Genomic DNA, 14794 nt, shown 5'->3' with positions numbered 1-14794 from the left:
TGGCGTAGCCTTGGCTGACTTGGAATTTGCTATGCAGACCAGTCTAGCCTTCAAGTCAAGGGATCCAACTGCCTCTGCTTTTAGTGCTAGGACTAAAGGCATGTGTCACCACCCAGATAAATAAATAAATCTTTAAGAAGAAAGGGTGAAAAAAAGGAATTCTTATCAATAGTTATGGTTCACTAGCACTTTTTAAATATCTAGGCCAGAAAATAAATGAGAGTTATTTATTGTATGGGGTGGGGGGAGGTGTATGTGTGTGTGTGTGTGTGTGTGTGTGTGTGTGTGTGTGTGTGTGTATGTGTATGTTGTTGTTGTTAGTACTGGGAGCTGTGACAGTATAAAGTTTTAAGAAAAAAGAATACTGAAAAATAAGAAATAATCTACAAGACCAAATAATATGCACTGTTTTTAAATTGAGATTGTAATCTTAAGTTTAACATCTTCTGATGACTTAAATGAGTCGCATACATTCTGGTGTAAGGGATGGAGAGGTGGCTCAGCAGTTAAGAGCACTGGCTATTCTTCCAGAGGAATCAGGTTTAATTCCCAGCTCTTACATGGCAGATTGGAGCTGTCTATAACTCCAGTCCCACCCTATCTGACACCCTTTTCTGACCTGTATGATCACGGGGCATGCAGGTGACACAGGCAAAATACATAAGACTAAATAATTAAAAATAAATAAATAAGTCATTTATGGAGTACTTGAGTAAACAGGATTCTATGCCCGTGTCTGCATTTTTGTTAGGTCTAAACATCAGCTAAGGTGATCTGGTTTAAAGCAGAGGTTCACAAACATCACGTGGCTTATTTCCTACTGTACCAGAGCAAAACAATGGCTGGGAGATAAATGGACCAAAACCTTTCTATCAGAGATGGGAACTGCAAGTTGTGAGAATGAGCACAAGACCGAGCAGAAGAAAACAGCCATTGGCAGGCACAGTGACATAAGCACTGCAAACAGCTCCACACAAACAGAAGCTGTCGGGAAAGATGGGCTGAGCGTAAGTAAGGTGACCTTGTGCTAGCCAGGGATCACACGATCCTAGATCTGCCCAGGGCATCAAGCTGCCAGCCATTGCGTTACAAACAGGGCTGACGAGTCCCACTCCGATCTCATTCACTTCCGTGCTTTTCAGGCCTGACTGCTGCAAGTCCAAAGGCATGGAAAGATGTGGAGTGGATTCTGCAGACTCATCTGTTCCTGCTCAGTGGCGCTGGCAGTTCAGAACAGGAGAGGCATGAACTCAGCTCCTGCGTTTGCTAAGGAAAGCACCCAAACATTATGTGGCGAGAACAATGAAAGACCTCTCCCCCCGGCTTAGATTTAAGAGCACAATTTTCCTTAAAGCCTTTACAAGCACACACTCATTTTACAAGACTGACCAGACTGGAAATGCTGTGGCCACCAACACTGACATCAGTGAAGCAGAAAGGAAGACCACGGCTAGCTTAAGTGGGTGATACCTGGGCTTTTAAATTCTTTCCAGTGAAAGTTGCTTTCAAACAGGAGCTGCTACATTTCAAGTGGCAACATTGAAACTCAAAGCCAACAATAGTCACAGGGTATTTTCAGGGTATTAAGCACTTTCTACACTTAAACCTCAAACAAGAAAGAGAAGAGACATACACTTACTGAGCCAGGCACTCCAAGTATTCTGGAACATGAAACACAGGTAAAGGTTCCTAACTGCCTGAGAAGAGGAAGAGGAGGAGGAGGAGGAGGAGGAGGAGGAGGAGGAGGAGGAGGAGGAGGAGGAGGAGGAGGAGGAGGAGGAGGGAGGGGGATTGCTGCAGTGAAGAGACATCTGGGATTGCTGCAGAGGAAGCACTCACTGACCTTCATCCTGGGAAGCCAGGTGAGCAGAGACATCAGCCCAAGGGCAGGCCAGAAAAAAATAATAATAAAAATCACAGAGCATGGAGCCGCTCCTGGAGGCACAGGATGCCCAGTTCCCAGGTTCTGACCACCACCTCCAGCCCTGCTAAGCCCCAGCATGAGGGGACACAGATGCCCAGAGGATTAGTACAAATGATCCCCAAGTTCATCCCACACAACCACGTGTGAACGATCACAGAGAACTCGGGGAAATCTTCCAGCATGAAACAGAAAGAAACCAACAACAAAGAAGAAAGAGTGCCCTGGAGACAAGCAGACACCAGCATCCTTTAAAAGTCACATCCTTCATTACAAGAAGATCCTGCCATGATAACATTAAGGAGGACGTGCTAGTAGCAAGGCTGGATGACCCAGAAAGCATTCTTAGAAACCATCAATTGGGGGAGGGGACTGGAGAGATGGCTCAGCAGTTAAGAGCACTGACTGCTCTTCAAGAGGTCCTGAGTTCAAATCCCAGCAACCACATGGTGGCTCACAATCATCTGTAGTGAGATCCCATGCTCTCTTCTGGAGTGTCTGAAGACAGCTATAGTGTACTTACATATAATATAAATAGATAGATAGATAGATAGATAGATAGATAGATAGATAGATAGATAGGCAGGCAATGATCCACACCAAATTAAAAAGAAATGCAGGGAGAGAGATAGGATGGAGGAAGAGAGGGATGGAGGGAACGGGGAGGGAAAGGGAGGGAAGGAGAGGTGGAAATAGAGGCAAGGATGGAGAGGCTGAAATAAACGGCAATAACACAGCTTGACTGACCAGCAGTGACGAGACCCAAGTCTGTACTGTACTGTCTTGTTAGCAAGACAACCTCTCTCTGTGTATATCGATATATATGTGTATATTGATGTGATGCACGCACACACACACACACACACACCCCTGGAAATCTCAAAAACAGCAATGGAAAGAGATGGTTATAAAATGCATTGGGGGGGAGGGTTATAACTGTCATCCACATTCTTTTCATCAGATTGCATAATAATTTCTCGTGATCAGCAACAGACATTGTTACTTAAACAAAAATTGTTTTTAGCCTCAAACATTACTTTCAATGTAGTGAATTAAAACTAAGAACAGAAATGCAAAACTCTGCCGTGTAGCTTCGTGTAGCTTTCTCTTCTCTGCCTCTCTCAGTCTCTCGTCTCTCTGTCTCTGTCTCTCTCTGGAAATTAATTACTGAGGATGCACTTAAACAGCCAAACCATTGTTTTGAGGCCTCTGGTAGGGATGCAAACTGAGAACTACAGAGAACAAAACACTTACCTCCAGTCCCAACATCAAAAGGAAAGAGTAAGACCCACAACCATCTACAAGGGCACACACCCAGGAACCTAAGACTCCCCCCTGATCCCCACCTTTCAAAGGTCTTAGTATTGACACCATGGAGACGAATCTTCAACACCTGGACTTCAGGGTCTTGTCAAGCTCCCAAATTATGGCACATCCGTCCCCTTGGACTCTACGAAAGCCCCAAGAAAAGGCACTGTGCTGAGGGCTCACACGTACTCACAAACATCCCGAGGCTCCATAGTAACTCACCACCAGAAAGAGGTGTATTAGAGTTTCCAGAACATCCGTCCTCTTTTATAAGGCAATAACAATTATAGATGGGTTAACTAATTGTGTAGATTCTGCAACACAGGTGAACTGGGGCTGTCATTCCTGATGCTTGGCTTTTCTTCATATTCTTCCCCTCCGCAGTCTATTCTGAAGCGACCTTGGCCCACAGGGTCAGGAGGCTAATTATACATATAGATTTAACATATACATATAGTAGGGGGCACTCCTGTACCAGGTTAGAAATTATTCCTCTGCATGTTTCTGGAAGAAATTAGCAATTGAGCTGGCAGGGTGGGGAGCACAGAGGCTTTTCCCAGTGAGAGTGGACATCAGTCAACCTGTTGAGCTCTGGGAAGGACCAGGAGACTTGATTCCCCCTGTTGGACTGCTTGAGCCAGGGATGGGTCTTTCCCTGTGCTTGGACCATCAGCTTCCCTGAATCTCCACCCTGCAGACAGCCATCATCACCGTGATGCTCAGTCTCCATAACCTCCTAGGTTTCAGGGTGACTGAGGCCCTGAAGAAGGATCGAGAGACGGAAGAGGGCTCGTAGGCAACAGTGAGACGCTGAGACTGGATGCGGTGGCAGGAACATCTGCAAGTCAGAGGACACAGACTGGAACCTGGCTCTGAGCTAGACTCGGGAGGACTGTCAGCCATAGTGCGGTAGAAAGAGCCACTACTTCCTAATAAGTCTTTTCTTTCTCATTGGTTCTGAGTCTCTGAGAAACCTTAGCAAAGGCTGGGCTTTAGTAAAATTACCTGCAAAGCCTCTCCTGTTCTCCATTCCTACCTCTGCCCTCATCTTGGCTGGGCTCTCCTTGCTAGCATCCTAAAACAGCGTCCCGAAGAGGACCCCTTGTCTTACCCCTTCTCGCCAAACCATCTACTCTTGTTCTCCCAACTTCCATCCAATCTCACCTTCTAAAAAAAACAAGTATGATCTTGTCTGTCCTTATGTCAAACCATTTGGGGACACAATCTTGCTTTTGAGGGGAAAGGCTGAGTCCTTACCACAGTTTGGATCTCCCCAGTTTTCTCCAGTCTTGTTCTCTTCCTGCCCCAGTGGTTGACATTGAAGCCACAAAAGCCTTCATGTGAACCATCCCTTGGGTCTGGACCACACTCTCTTCCACTTGTGTCATGTCCTCATCCCTCACACCATACCTCAGACCTATGGCATTCTCTCTCTCTCTCTCTCTCTCTCTCTCTCTCTCTCTCTCTCTCTCTCTCTCTCTCACACACACACACACACACACACACACACACACACACACACACACTCATGCTGGCACATACACATAAGAATAAATGAATAATAAAATATTTAAAGATACCAAAGGAAAAGCTAAGGGGAGTCCTTGCCCTGTGTGTATAAGGCCCCGGGGTCAATCTCCTGTAAAAGAGAAATAAAAAGATGCCAAAGAAACTGCAATTAGGCCATGCTCCCTTCTACCATCACACAGGTGTTTCCCATCTGATTCAACCCACATTGCAGATACCACAGTGAAGCAGAATTTCGGTGTCAATAAATTGCTCTCTTAACCCAGGAACCAGCACCCTGCCCGCTCCTCTCATTCCTTTTTTTACTCTATTCCCCTCTCGTTTGCATTAGAAGAGTCATTGCCTTTGCCTCATATCTCAAGATGCATCCTTCTGCACGTGGCCATGTTCCCATCATTCACCAGTCCCCTGGGGATGATTAGCGCCAAGTTCTCTCCCAGTGCCTCCCTCTCTTTCCTATTCCAGATCATTTGCAGTAAGCATCTCCTCCCACGCTCTGAAATGCAGCCTAGTCCACCCCCGCCTCCAGCTAGCACTCCTGGTTCTTTTCTGCATTTGCTAGTATTTAAAAATCATTCTCTTCTGTTCGTATTCCCTCACTTTTCATTCATGCATCACCCTGCTAATATGTGACTTCCACCCCTGCGTTTGACTAAAAGTGTTCCCTCAAAACTAGGTCACCAACTGCTGCCTAATTTCCAGTCTCAACAGTCTCTTGGCATTTTTTTGCTTAGCCTGCCTCCTATGAGACCCCATTGGTCACTTCCTCCTTCTAGTCCCGCCTCCTATGAAACTGCTACGGTCACTTCCATGTTGGTCACTTCCTCCTTCAGATGCTCTGCTGAAGACCCCCACGCTGCCCTCTCATGGTGTCTCCTTGGCCCCTCCCCCAGGGCTCTGTCTCCTGCTGACTTCCTGCTTCCGGTGCCTCTGAAATGGATCACCCTCCTTTCTTGCCCACCTCCTCGATTTTCCTTGTCTCTTTTTCCCCTGAGTCCGTTCATCCTTTCTCACTGCCTCAGTACACATCCACAGGGCAGTCGCCCCACACTGAATCCTCGCCTAAGGTTTCTCTGTAGCCACAATTACTCGTTTTAGACATTTCTGTCTCATGTCCAGAGGAACTTCAAATTCCCATGTGTGAGTGAACTGTCCGCCATCACCACCAATGCGTTCACCAGGATCCCTGTAGAGCTGGAGTCCCATAAAGGATCTGGATCGTTCCACTCCTACCGATGGCCCCTCTCTTTCCATCTTTACACCTTCCCAACCTGATAAACCCCCTACGTATCCTTCAAAATGCAGCACAACTCACCCTGTCTACAGCTTCCCTCCCTTCCCTCCCGACCCGCCCTACCTGCTCACACGGGCAAGCCTGCAGTCCATTCTCAACAGGTCACTATCAAATACCTACCACATCTATGGCAATTACTAATTTTACTCTTTGTATCCCACAATGTCCAGAACTGTATCATTTGTGTACCAGAACACAGACTAGCACCCAGCCTATAAATAGGTTTCAGAGAAACAAGAACAGGGCTGGCCACCTCAAAGGTTCTCAAGAAACAGTGGCCATTCAGCCAATTACAGCCCAGGGGGCAGCCGCTGGTCTTGGCAGACAGTCTGGTTTTGTCTGTCTGTACTTCACACTTGCAGAGTCAAGTGACTTCGGCTGAACTGGAAAGCTAACATATTTAACTCCCAGCCCTTGACCGGTCCGCCCTAGTTCAAAAGTTCCCAAAAGCTTGTCAGTTCTTGGTGACCATGGAGAAACACCAAGAACTGCTGCAGGGTAGCCATAAGCCATCAACTCAACAGATACAGAGCTTCCTCCTGTGTCTTTGAAAATGGTATTTCTAACTCATTCTTTGAAAAAACGTCAAGCACGTATACAATATATTTTGATGACATCCATCCCCTGCTACCTCCCTTCAACTCTCTGCCAAGACTCACCAACACGCTTTTCCTTTATAAAAAGTATTATTAAGAATGCATTGAGTCCAATTGGTGCTGTGTATATAAGCATGGGTGTGGGCTACCCACTGGGGCAACCCTCCAGTAGTCATAGACCCCAAATAAAAGGGCACCTCCCCTCTCAGCAGCCATCAGTGGCTAAGAGCCCCATAGCTATTAGTGGAGACACCATTGCCAAGTGGCATGTAGATAGTGTCAATGAAGTAACCCAGGAGTTGCTGTGATCATGGTGCCTCTTCAGAGCATTAGAAACACAAACTAAGACAGACCCTGAGAAACACTCCCCGCCCTCACACTAACTTGTGCAGTGCAGACTCTCAACTCAAAGCTACAGTGTTCACAAAGGCAAGGTGTCCAGGCTAGGTGAACAGAAAGATGCTGCATCAGCTAAGAGTGCTGGCTGCTCTTGCAAAGGACCAAGGTTCAGTTCCCAGCACCCAAACAGTGACCTCACAACCATCTGCAACTCCAGTTCCAGGAAGATCTGATGCCCTCTGCTGGCCGCTGAGGCACGGACATACATGCAGGTGAAACACTCATAGGCATAAAACATAATGTGAAAAATGAAGTGTGTTGTTATAGAATCTGGAAAATATGAAAAGTATAAATAACATATTCATATTCTTATATGAGAGCTCTCATATTATGCTGTCAGGAGAGAGCAGCTTCCTCAGACCTCCTGTACCATGGCCTGTGTTCACAACAGAGGATCCTGGCAAGTCTCTAATCCCTCAAGGTTTCTAATTCCTCACCAACAGACAAAGCAACAACAAAAATTCCTTAAACTCAGCCTGGCCCTGAAATTTCCTTACTATCCGGCTCCAGCTTACCTATCTGGTTTTGTTTTGGGTGACACCCAGTTCCCTTCCCCCAACACTCCCCTCCCACCTACAAAAATGGCCTGATTCTTGAAAAACTCCAACTCCCTTCTTACTTGGGCCTTCATACTGCACTGAGTCCATCCTATGAGGTCATTCAGGCCATGCCCCAGTTCCTCCAGGAAGCCTTTCCATGGGTACCAGTCAGGATAAGCTGTCCCCATCCAGTTCCCTGCTTTAAATGCTGTGCCACAACACACACACACACACACACACACACACACACACACACACACACACACACACTGCTCCGCACAGACCCAGTGCTGGGAGCAGCTCCCTGACAGATTCTGTGGGCACCCTCGTCTTCCCTAGTATCCAGCTGGGCTCGGATCTGAGGAGGCTGAGGAAGGTCCTGCTGTCATCAGAAGAAACCCATGCAGAGCTCCCCCACAGCTTCCAAATGCACCCTAGCTTTCTTATGCCAAGCAGAAGATTCAAAAATGCTCATTTGTCTCAGTATTATCTTGGGAGAGAAAAATAACATTTTCATTTTAGACTTCTTATCAGAGATACTGAGCACTGGCCTATATTATGCTAAATTTGTAGCGGCAGCTGGACAGGGCTGGTTTAAAAGATTCTAATTCCATTTATTTGCTTTTCAAAACACGTTAATAATTTCTCCATTTTAAAACTTGGTGAAATTTACTCTGTTTTTTTTTTTTTAAGTCCCTGAAAGAAAGGCTGCAGGGGATGTCAAACTCCAAAATAAATTTTATTTTAATAATCAGAATCTATAGCACAGTTGTCTATATCTTGAGAGAAAGTTTTCCAATTTAGCTGATTCAATTTCTCTGGCTATTTATAGAATGAGGTTTTATCGTCCATCCTTCAGAAAGATTTTGCTTTCAACGCCTCAACTGCTCCTAACAGAAAATATTACATTCCATTCTAGCATTGCCTCATATAAAAGCACTATGCTTTCAGGGAAAAAAAATATGTATTTCAAATACATTTACCATGCAGGCAAATTACATTTCGCCACACTGTACACTGGGTAGGCTAACAGGTTCTGCATGTTGGGGGCCATTAAAGATTTGTTTTTGAGGAAAGAATACAAAACATATAGAGCTTTTAAAAAAGACAGTGTTGAGAAGCAGGGTCTTCTCATGTTCCAGACATGGAGGCTCTATTATAAACTGCTCTACAGACAACCATGGCCCCCAGCGCGAGCAGGCTTCATGCTACACGGAGGGCTGTGAAGTGCCCTGAGCTCTTGACTGCTCATGCGTCTTGAGTTTCACTCTCAGAAAACAGAGAAAGTTCAGTGGAGTTTTTGATTTTTGTATTTTGTTTGGTGTGTGTGTGTGTGTGTGTGTGTGTGTGTGTGTGTGTGTGTGTGTTTTCAAGACACGGTTTCTCTGTGTTGCCTGGTTGTCCACTGTAGATCAGGCTGGCCTCAAACTCACAGAGATCCACATGCCTTTGCCTCTCGAGTGCTGGGATTAAAAGCATGGGCCACCAGTCCTCAGCTCAAAAGTTCGGTTGTAAGCATCACTGTGGAGTCAGAAAAAGTTAGAGCCTCAAACAAAACAAAACAAAACGAAATGGAAACAAGACAACAAAAACAAACAAACAGAAATGATTTAAGAAGAAAAGAGAGCCCCTGGGTTCATTGATTCTTTATGTAGTCACATCAAGATCTGTAAATCTTAGGACATTGCCTTAGCTATGAGACAAATGCTTGAAGGAGCTGCCTTGTGGGATGGTGTGGACTGACTGTGTGTCCACTTCTTTCAGGCCATCACAATCTACCTAATGCTGCCTGCAAAATCAGCCACGGGATGGAAGCACTGAGGACCTCACCTGACTCACATGGCGCTCACCAGGCTACTGGGCATTTAAGAGGCTTCCTATCTGAGCGGGGGGGGGGGGGGGGGGGGGGGAGGAAATATAGCTAATGTGTTATAACTCACGGATCAAACCGATTCATAGATTTTAGAATGCAAGGGCTCACTTGACATTGGAAATATGTAAATGCTAGGTCACATCGTGAAACATCCATCCTGCTCCTAGTTCCAGCTCTCTCTCTGCCAGTGCCATGCTGTTCAGACCCTTGTGTGGCCTCCTAAAACAGATCCGACAAGGTCCAGGAGATGTGACAGAGAATCTGAATCTATACGGGTATGAATGGCGGCTAAACGCAAAACCACACCCACGCACAGACATGTATCAAAGACAGCCTTCAAACATCATGGGAAAATAAGCACCACGTGATAATCGGGACTTGGAAGCATAAACACAGACGTGGGACCTCATATTCGATACAGGAAAGCCACAGGAGGCTAATAGTTTCTGTGATGACGTAAGGGACATCCTACCCAAGAACCATTAACAACATGGAGACTGCCGTGAACAGATAGGAAACAAGAACCATCAAAATGTGGGCAAATACAAGCAATGGATGTTTTCAGAAACTGCGCAAGAGCCCTTGCGGGGTCGTGACCCTCGAGGGAATAGAACAGGAGCAAAATTCACCTGAGAGCCCGTTTCTAGGCTGCAGCACTTAAAGGGGAGGAATGTGAACAGCGGAGGCACTAAGGTGGGGGCTTTGGATGCTCAAGACATCTTCTAGGTTGTATGAGACGGGGGGGGCGGGGGGGGCGGGGAGGCGGGGCAGGAGGGGCTGGGGGGCGGGAGGGGCTGGGGGAGGCGCGGGGGAGGGGGGGTCTTGAGGATGGGCCAAGAATATGCATCGGAGGCCCCAAAAAGCACTTAGATCAGTGGCTCTTAACCTGTGGCAATCAAGGGACTTTTCCACGGGGTTCACCAAAGACCATCAGAAAACACAGATGTTTACAATTCATAACAGTAGCAAAATTACACACACAAAATAGCAATGAAAATGGTTTTACAGTTGTGGGGGGGAGGTCACCACAACCTGAGGAACTGTATTAAAGTTCTTATGTTAGAAAGCTATATAAAGTAGAAAACCTTACAAGACCGAGGAAACCAAATTTTGAGATGCTGCGGTCAAGGAAAAAAAATTCTCACAACTCACACATGCTTGAGTTTATTCCACTTCACCAAAATAGCCCAAATGAGGAGACCGTATGGATAGACAATCACTCAGTACAGACTCCAAAAACACACCTATGATACAGGTTATTTGACAGTTTGTTCTCCACCCTACAAACAAGAAAAGAGCTAGCCTGTGCCTTTCCAGCTCCAAGCCCCCCAACAGCCACCTCTCACAGTTAGAGTCAAATCCCTGCAATGAGGCTTTATTTGACCCCAACTCCCCTGTCCCCATCCCATTCCCCAGCCACTCTCCTCTCCATCCTGTCCCGGGCTTCCCAGTGGCCTTTGCGTTGGCTCCTCCCACTCCCTAGAAAGCAATACTTCAAGCTTCCACCAGGGTCCCCATAGAGAGAATCTCTTATGGACTGTACGGATATAACACCTGTCAATTAAAGCTGATTGGCCTGTAGTTGAGGCAGGAAGGTGGGACATCCAACAGGCATGAAGGATTCTGGGGGAGAGCCAAACGCAGGAGGGTTGCTCCCTCTCCCACATATGTAACTAAGGACCAGGTAAATATGTCCGTGACAAAACTTACACTAGAATAATGGAATTATTGAATTATAAACCACTCAGGGTACAGCCAATGCTTTTGGCCTCAGTATTTTTGAAGATATTTGAGTCTCAGAGTCATTATTATTCCAGGAGCCTGAGACCAGGAGGAAAAGAAAAACCATTACTACATCATCTCCCTCCCTCATCTTCCCTGGGGATTGGCTTAAACGAAGCTTTCTTGGGAAGGACTTTCTAATCCCTCTGTTTAAGGTGACAATGCCCTTCCTTCTTTTCCAAAGCCTTCCCTCCTCCCTCACTAATGTTTTCTTTTCTTCAATTATACTTATTGACTTCAACAGACCATGTAACTTACTGGCTCGCTTTTTTTTTTAATCCCCATATTTTAAATTTAAGTCCGGGGGGGGGGCGGGGGCAAGGATATTTCTGTGTGTTGATTTCTTTGCCCCCACACAGGAAGCTGTGCTGACAGCTCCCCCCCCCACCCCCCAGAAACTATTGCCTACTGACTGACTTGAACCTGCTCTAAGCACAGGTAATTCTATTAAGATATACAGCTGCTGTGGGAATCACCAGTACAGAAGTTTATAAAAAGAAAATTAAGGCCATGAGCAACTCTCTGAGTACATGACAATTCATAAGGTAATAAATGGCAAAGAGATGAAAAAGTTTCTCTCCAACAATAATCGCAATGCTTGTGGGCACAGTGACTCACATCTGCAACCCCAGCACTCAGGAGGCAGACACATGAGAAAGCCTGGGATGTATAGGGAGTTCTAGGCCGGTCAGAGCTATGTATGAGACTTGGCTCAAAAAAAAAAATGGTAAAACCCAAAGGTTTCAAGGAAATGGGACTTTCAAGAAACTCTAAGGCAAAAATAACAGCTAGCGATAAACTACCTAGAGAATTAGTTATCCTTAAACACACACAAATATAGGCTGGAGATGGTGCAGAGGTTAAGAGAAATTGTCTTCCAGGGGACAGGGTTGGATGCCTACCATCCACATAACAACTTAGAAGGGTCTGGTTAACTCCAATTCCAGGGTATCTGATGCCCTCTTTTGACCACAGTTGGTACTGCATGCAAGTGGTGCACATATAGTCAGTCAATCATACACATAAAATAAGGATACTTTTTTTTAATGTTTAGATATACTTTTACATAACAATTAACTTCAAATCATTTATACTAAGAATAACATTTAGATTACTTTACACAAGAATGCAAATACTAGTATTATTTGAAATATTATAAAATGGACATACCCACAGGCCAGCCTTATCTAGACTCTCTTCCTCATTAAGATTCTCTCCCAGCAACTAAAACTAACCTTCAAAGCAAGTCTTCTGAGTCTACAGGAGTTTTAGAAAAGGGAGAAATTGGAAGAAGCCAGGAGGTGATGACAAGGGCCACGTTTTGTGACAGCCGTAGCAGGTGAATTCTCAAGGATATCTGTGTCTATGGACAGATGGAGGAGTAGGGAGTGGCTCCTCGTAAGGATTAGGGGCAGTCATAAGAACATAGTCACGATATTTCATACTTGATATTTAAATGCACAGCAGAGAGAGAAAGTCATGGTTAGATTTAATTACCTGAAGGATCAGAACCGTAGAAACTGGCAGCTGTTGTTAGTGATCCGGGCGGATGGATGGCACTCGCTGAGGACCTCTGGCTTGCGATCAGAATCCTGCTCTTGGTTGATGGGAGACGGGACATTGCACCCAATCCCAGCTGAGGCTTAAGGAGCATGGCCGAACGATAGAAAGTGGGAGGGACTTCATAGTGGGTGTAGGGAGGAGAGCAAAATTCTTCCTTCCCAGGGTGGTCTGCGACCTAAGATGAGAGATCAGAGAGAGCTAATCACAGGCATGAGAGGAGATCCACGGTCAAACGATGAGCAGCACCACAGGATTAACTGCTAGCTCAGAGATCTGGCGCCACTCCCAGCCCAGGGGCCTCATCTCTACAACAGTGTGAGCTCTTTCGTCCCTGCCTGTGGTAAGACTCCAGAGGAGAAAAAAAGAACTCACTTTCAGGATTTCTTTTTAATTTCATTGTTAACAATCGGGAAAAAAAAAAGCATTGAAATTTGAATGGCTACTTATTAAATAAATCATGTCAGGGCTGGAGAAGGGCTCAGCAGTAAAGAGCAACTGCTGTTCTTGCAGAGGACTGGGGTTGAGTTCTCAGCACCCACCAAGGTGGTTCACAACCCTTTGTGACTCAGCTTTGGGGGGTCTGGTGCCCTCTTCTGGCCCCCTCAGGTACTGCACACACATGGTACATATATATATATATATATATATATATATACACACACACACACACACACACATATATACACATGCAGGTAAAACACCCATACACATAAAATAAAAATAAATCTTAAAAATAAAATAAATAATGTTAATAAAAGAGAGAATTTATCAAATGTTCAAAAATGATCAAAAGTGTCATACCTATGGAGAAAATGTATCATTTTATGCTCACTAACCTTATAATAAGTAAATAAACTATCATTTCATATATGATCAATAGAACATCTAAAAATAATTGTTAGTAAGAGAAAAATGTCTGATCTGCAAAAAAAAAAAAAAGAGTAATGAATAGAAAAAGTGTTGAAGGCCTGTACTGTGTGTTCATACAATTAGAACCAGGTCCTGGGGCCAGTGAGATGGCTCAGTGGGTAGAGGTGCTTGCGGTTAAGCCTGATGACCTGAGTTCAATACCAGGGATTCAGACAATGAAACAAGAGCACAGACTACTACAAGTTGTCTACACACACACACAGACACACACACACACAGACACACACACACACACACACACACACACACACACACACACTGAATTCTCTCAGGAATGTTTGGGTAGATTCCTCTGGGATAACAGACCGAGGGGTAAACAGACCTCAGTTCAGAGCATGTATCAGCAGTGTCTACACAAACATATGTGTTGAATAAAGGAATTGTGTTTCCCTCCACTGTTCCCTCAGCTAAACAGCATAACATTAATTATGCTGTTAATTTCTCCTGTACTTAACAGAATTAACAGAATATAATCTGTATAATCATATTTATGTTTGTACATAAATATGTATATATATAATCATATGTATATATGTACATATGTGTAAGTATAATATAGAATAGATTATATGCTGATATCTACACATCCTGGTCTCAGAGTACCTGCTCTCATTGATCTAGGGCTTTGTGGTCCTGGGGATGGGGGTCTTGCACAAGCTAGGAAAGAGCTTTGCCCTGGCCTGCTCCCAGTTCACTGTTCCTTTATATTAAACAAGCGAAAAAGAGTGGCGTCGTCTATTGAAGTTATAATTTAAAAAACTAGCACTGGGGCAATGTCTAGGTCGATACATCTATTAGTTAATTCTGCTCTGAATCATAGTTTCTTTTGTATGTCAAGCTGCTATGTGTTCGGGTAGTATAAATATCTCCCAGTATCTTTTAAAAGGGGCTCTAAAGGCTTTAATCCAAGCTGTTGAAGGCATAAACCCTATTTTGATCCCCTTTTAATGTTCAAATAGATACAATGAATTTGTTTAAAACACATCACTGAAACAAAAGATTAGGCATTTAAACTTTCATTATAATCACACTGTGAAATATGCATGGCGCTTAGGCTGTTCT

At 44.8% G+C, this 14794-nt stretch overlaps 1 protein-coding gene across 4 annotated transcripts in view; it reads right to left on the bottom strand.

Annotated features, from left to right (window-relative positions):
- The window catches only part of Mtus2 (microtubule associated tumor suppressor candidate 2), a 358791-nt gene that overhangs the window by 220132 nt on the left and 123865 nt on the right, over positions 1–14794 (bottom strand). For 3 of the 4 annotated variants that reach the window (XM_011241018.3, NM_029920.7, NM_001359503.1), the window contains exon 3: positions 12737–12977. In XM_011241018.3, coding sequence (XP_011239320.1) covers positions 12737–12977 — 241 coding nt within the window. Of the gene's footprint in view, positions 1–1843; positions 2290–12736; positions 12978–14794 lie in introns of those variants that run through there. The other variant, XM_006504891.4, reaches the window with a different exon arrangement.

Source organism: Mus musculus, chromosome 5 (genome assembly GCF_000001635.26).
Source record: "Mus musculus strain C57BL/6J chromosome 5, GRCm38.p6 C57BL/6J".
Classification (NCBI taxonomy): Eukaryota; Metazoa; Chordata; class Mammalia; order Rodentia; family Muridae; genus Mus; species Mus musculus.
The sequence above is the reverse complement of the archived record's forward strand: the minus strand, read 5'-3'. Positions and strand labels throughout refer to the sequence as shown.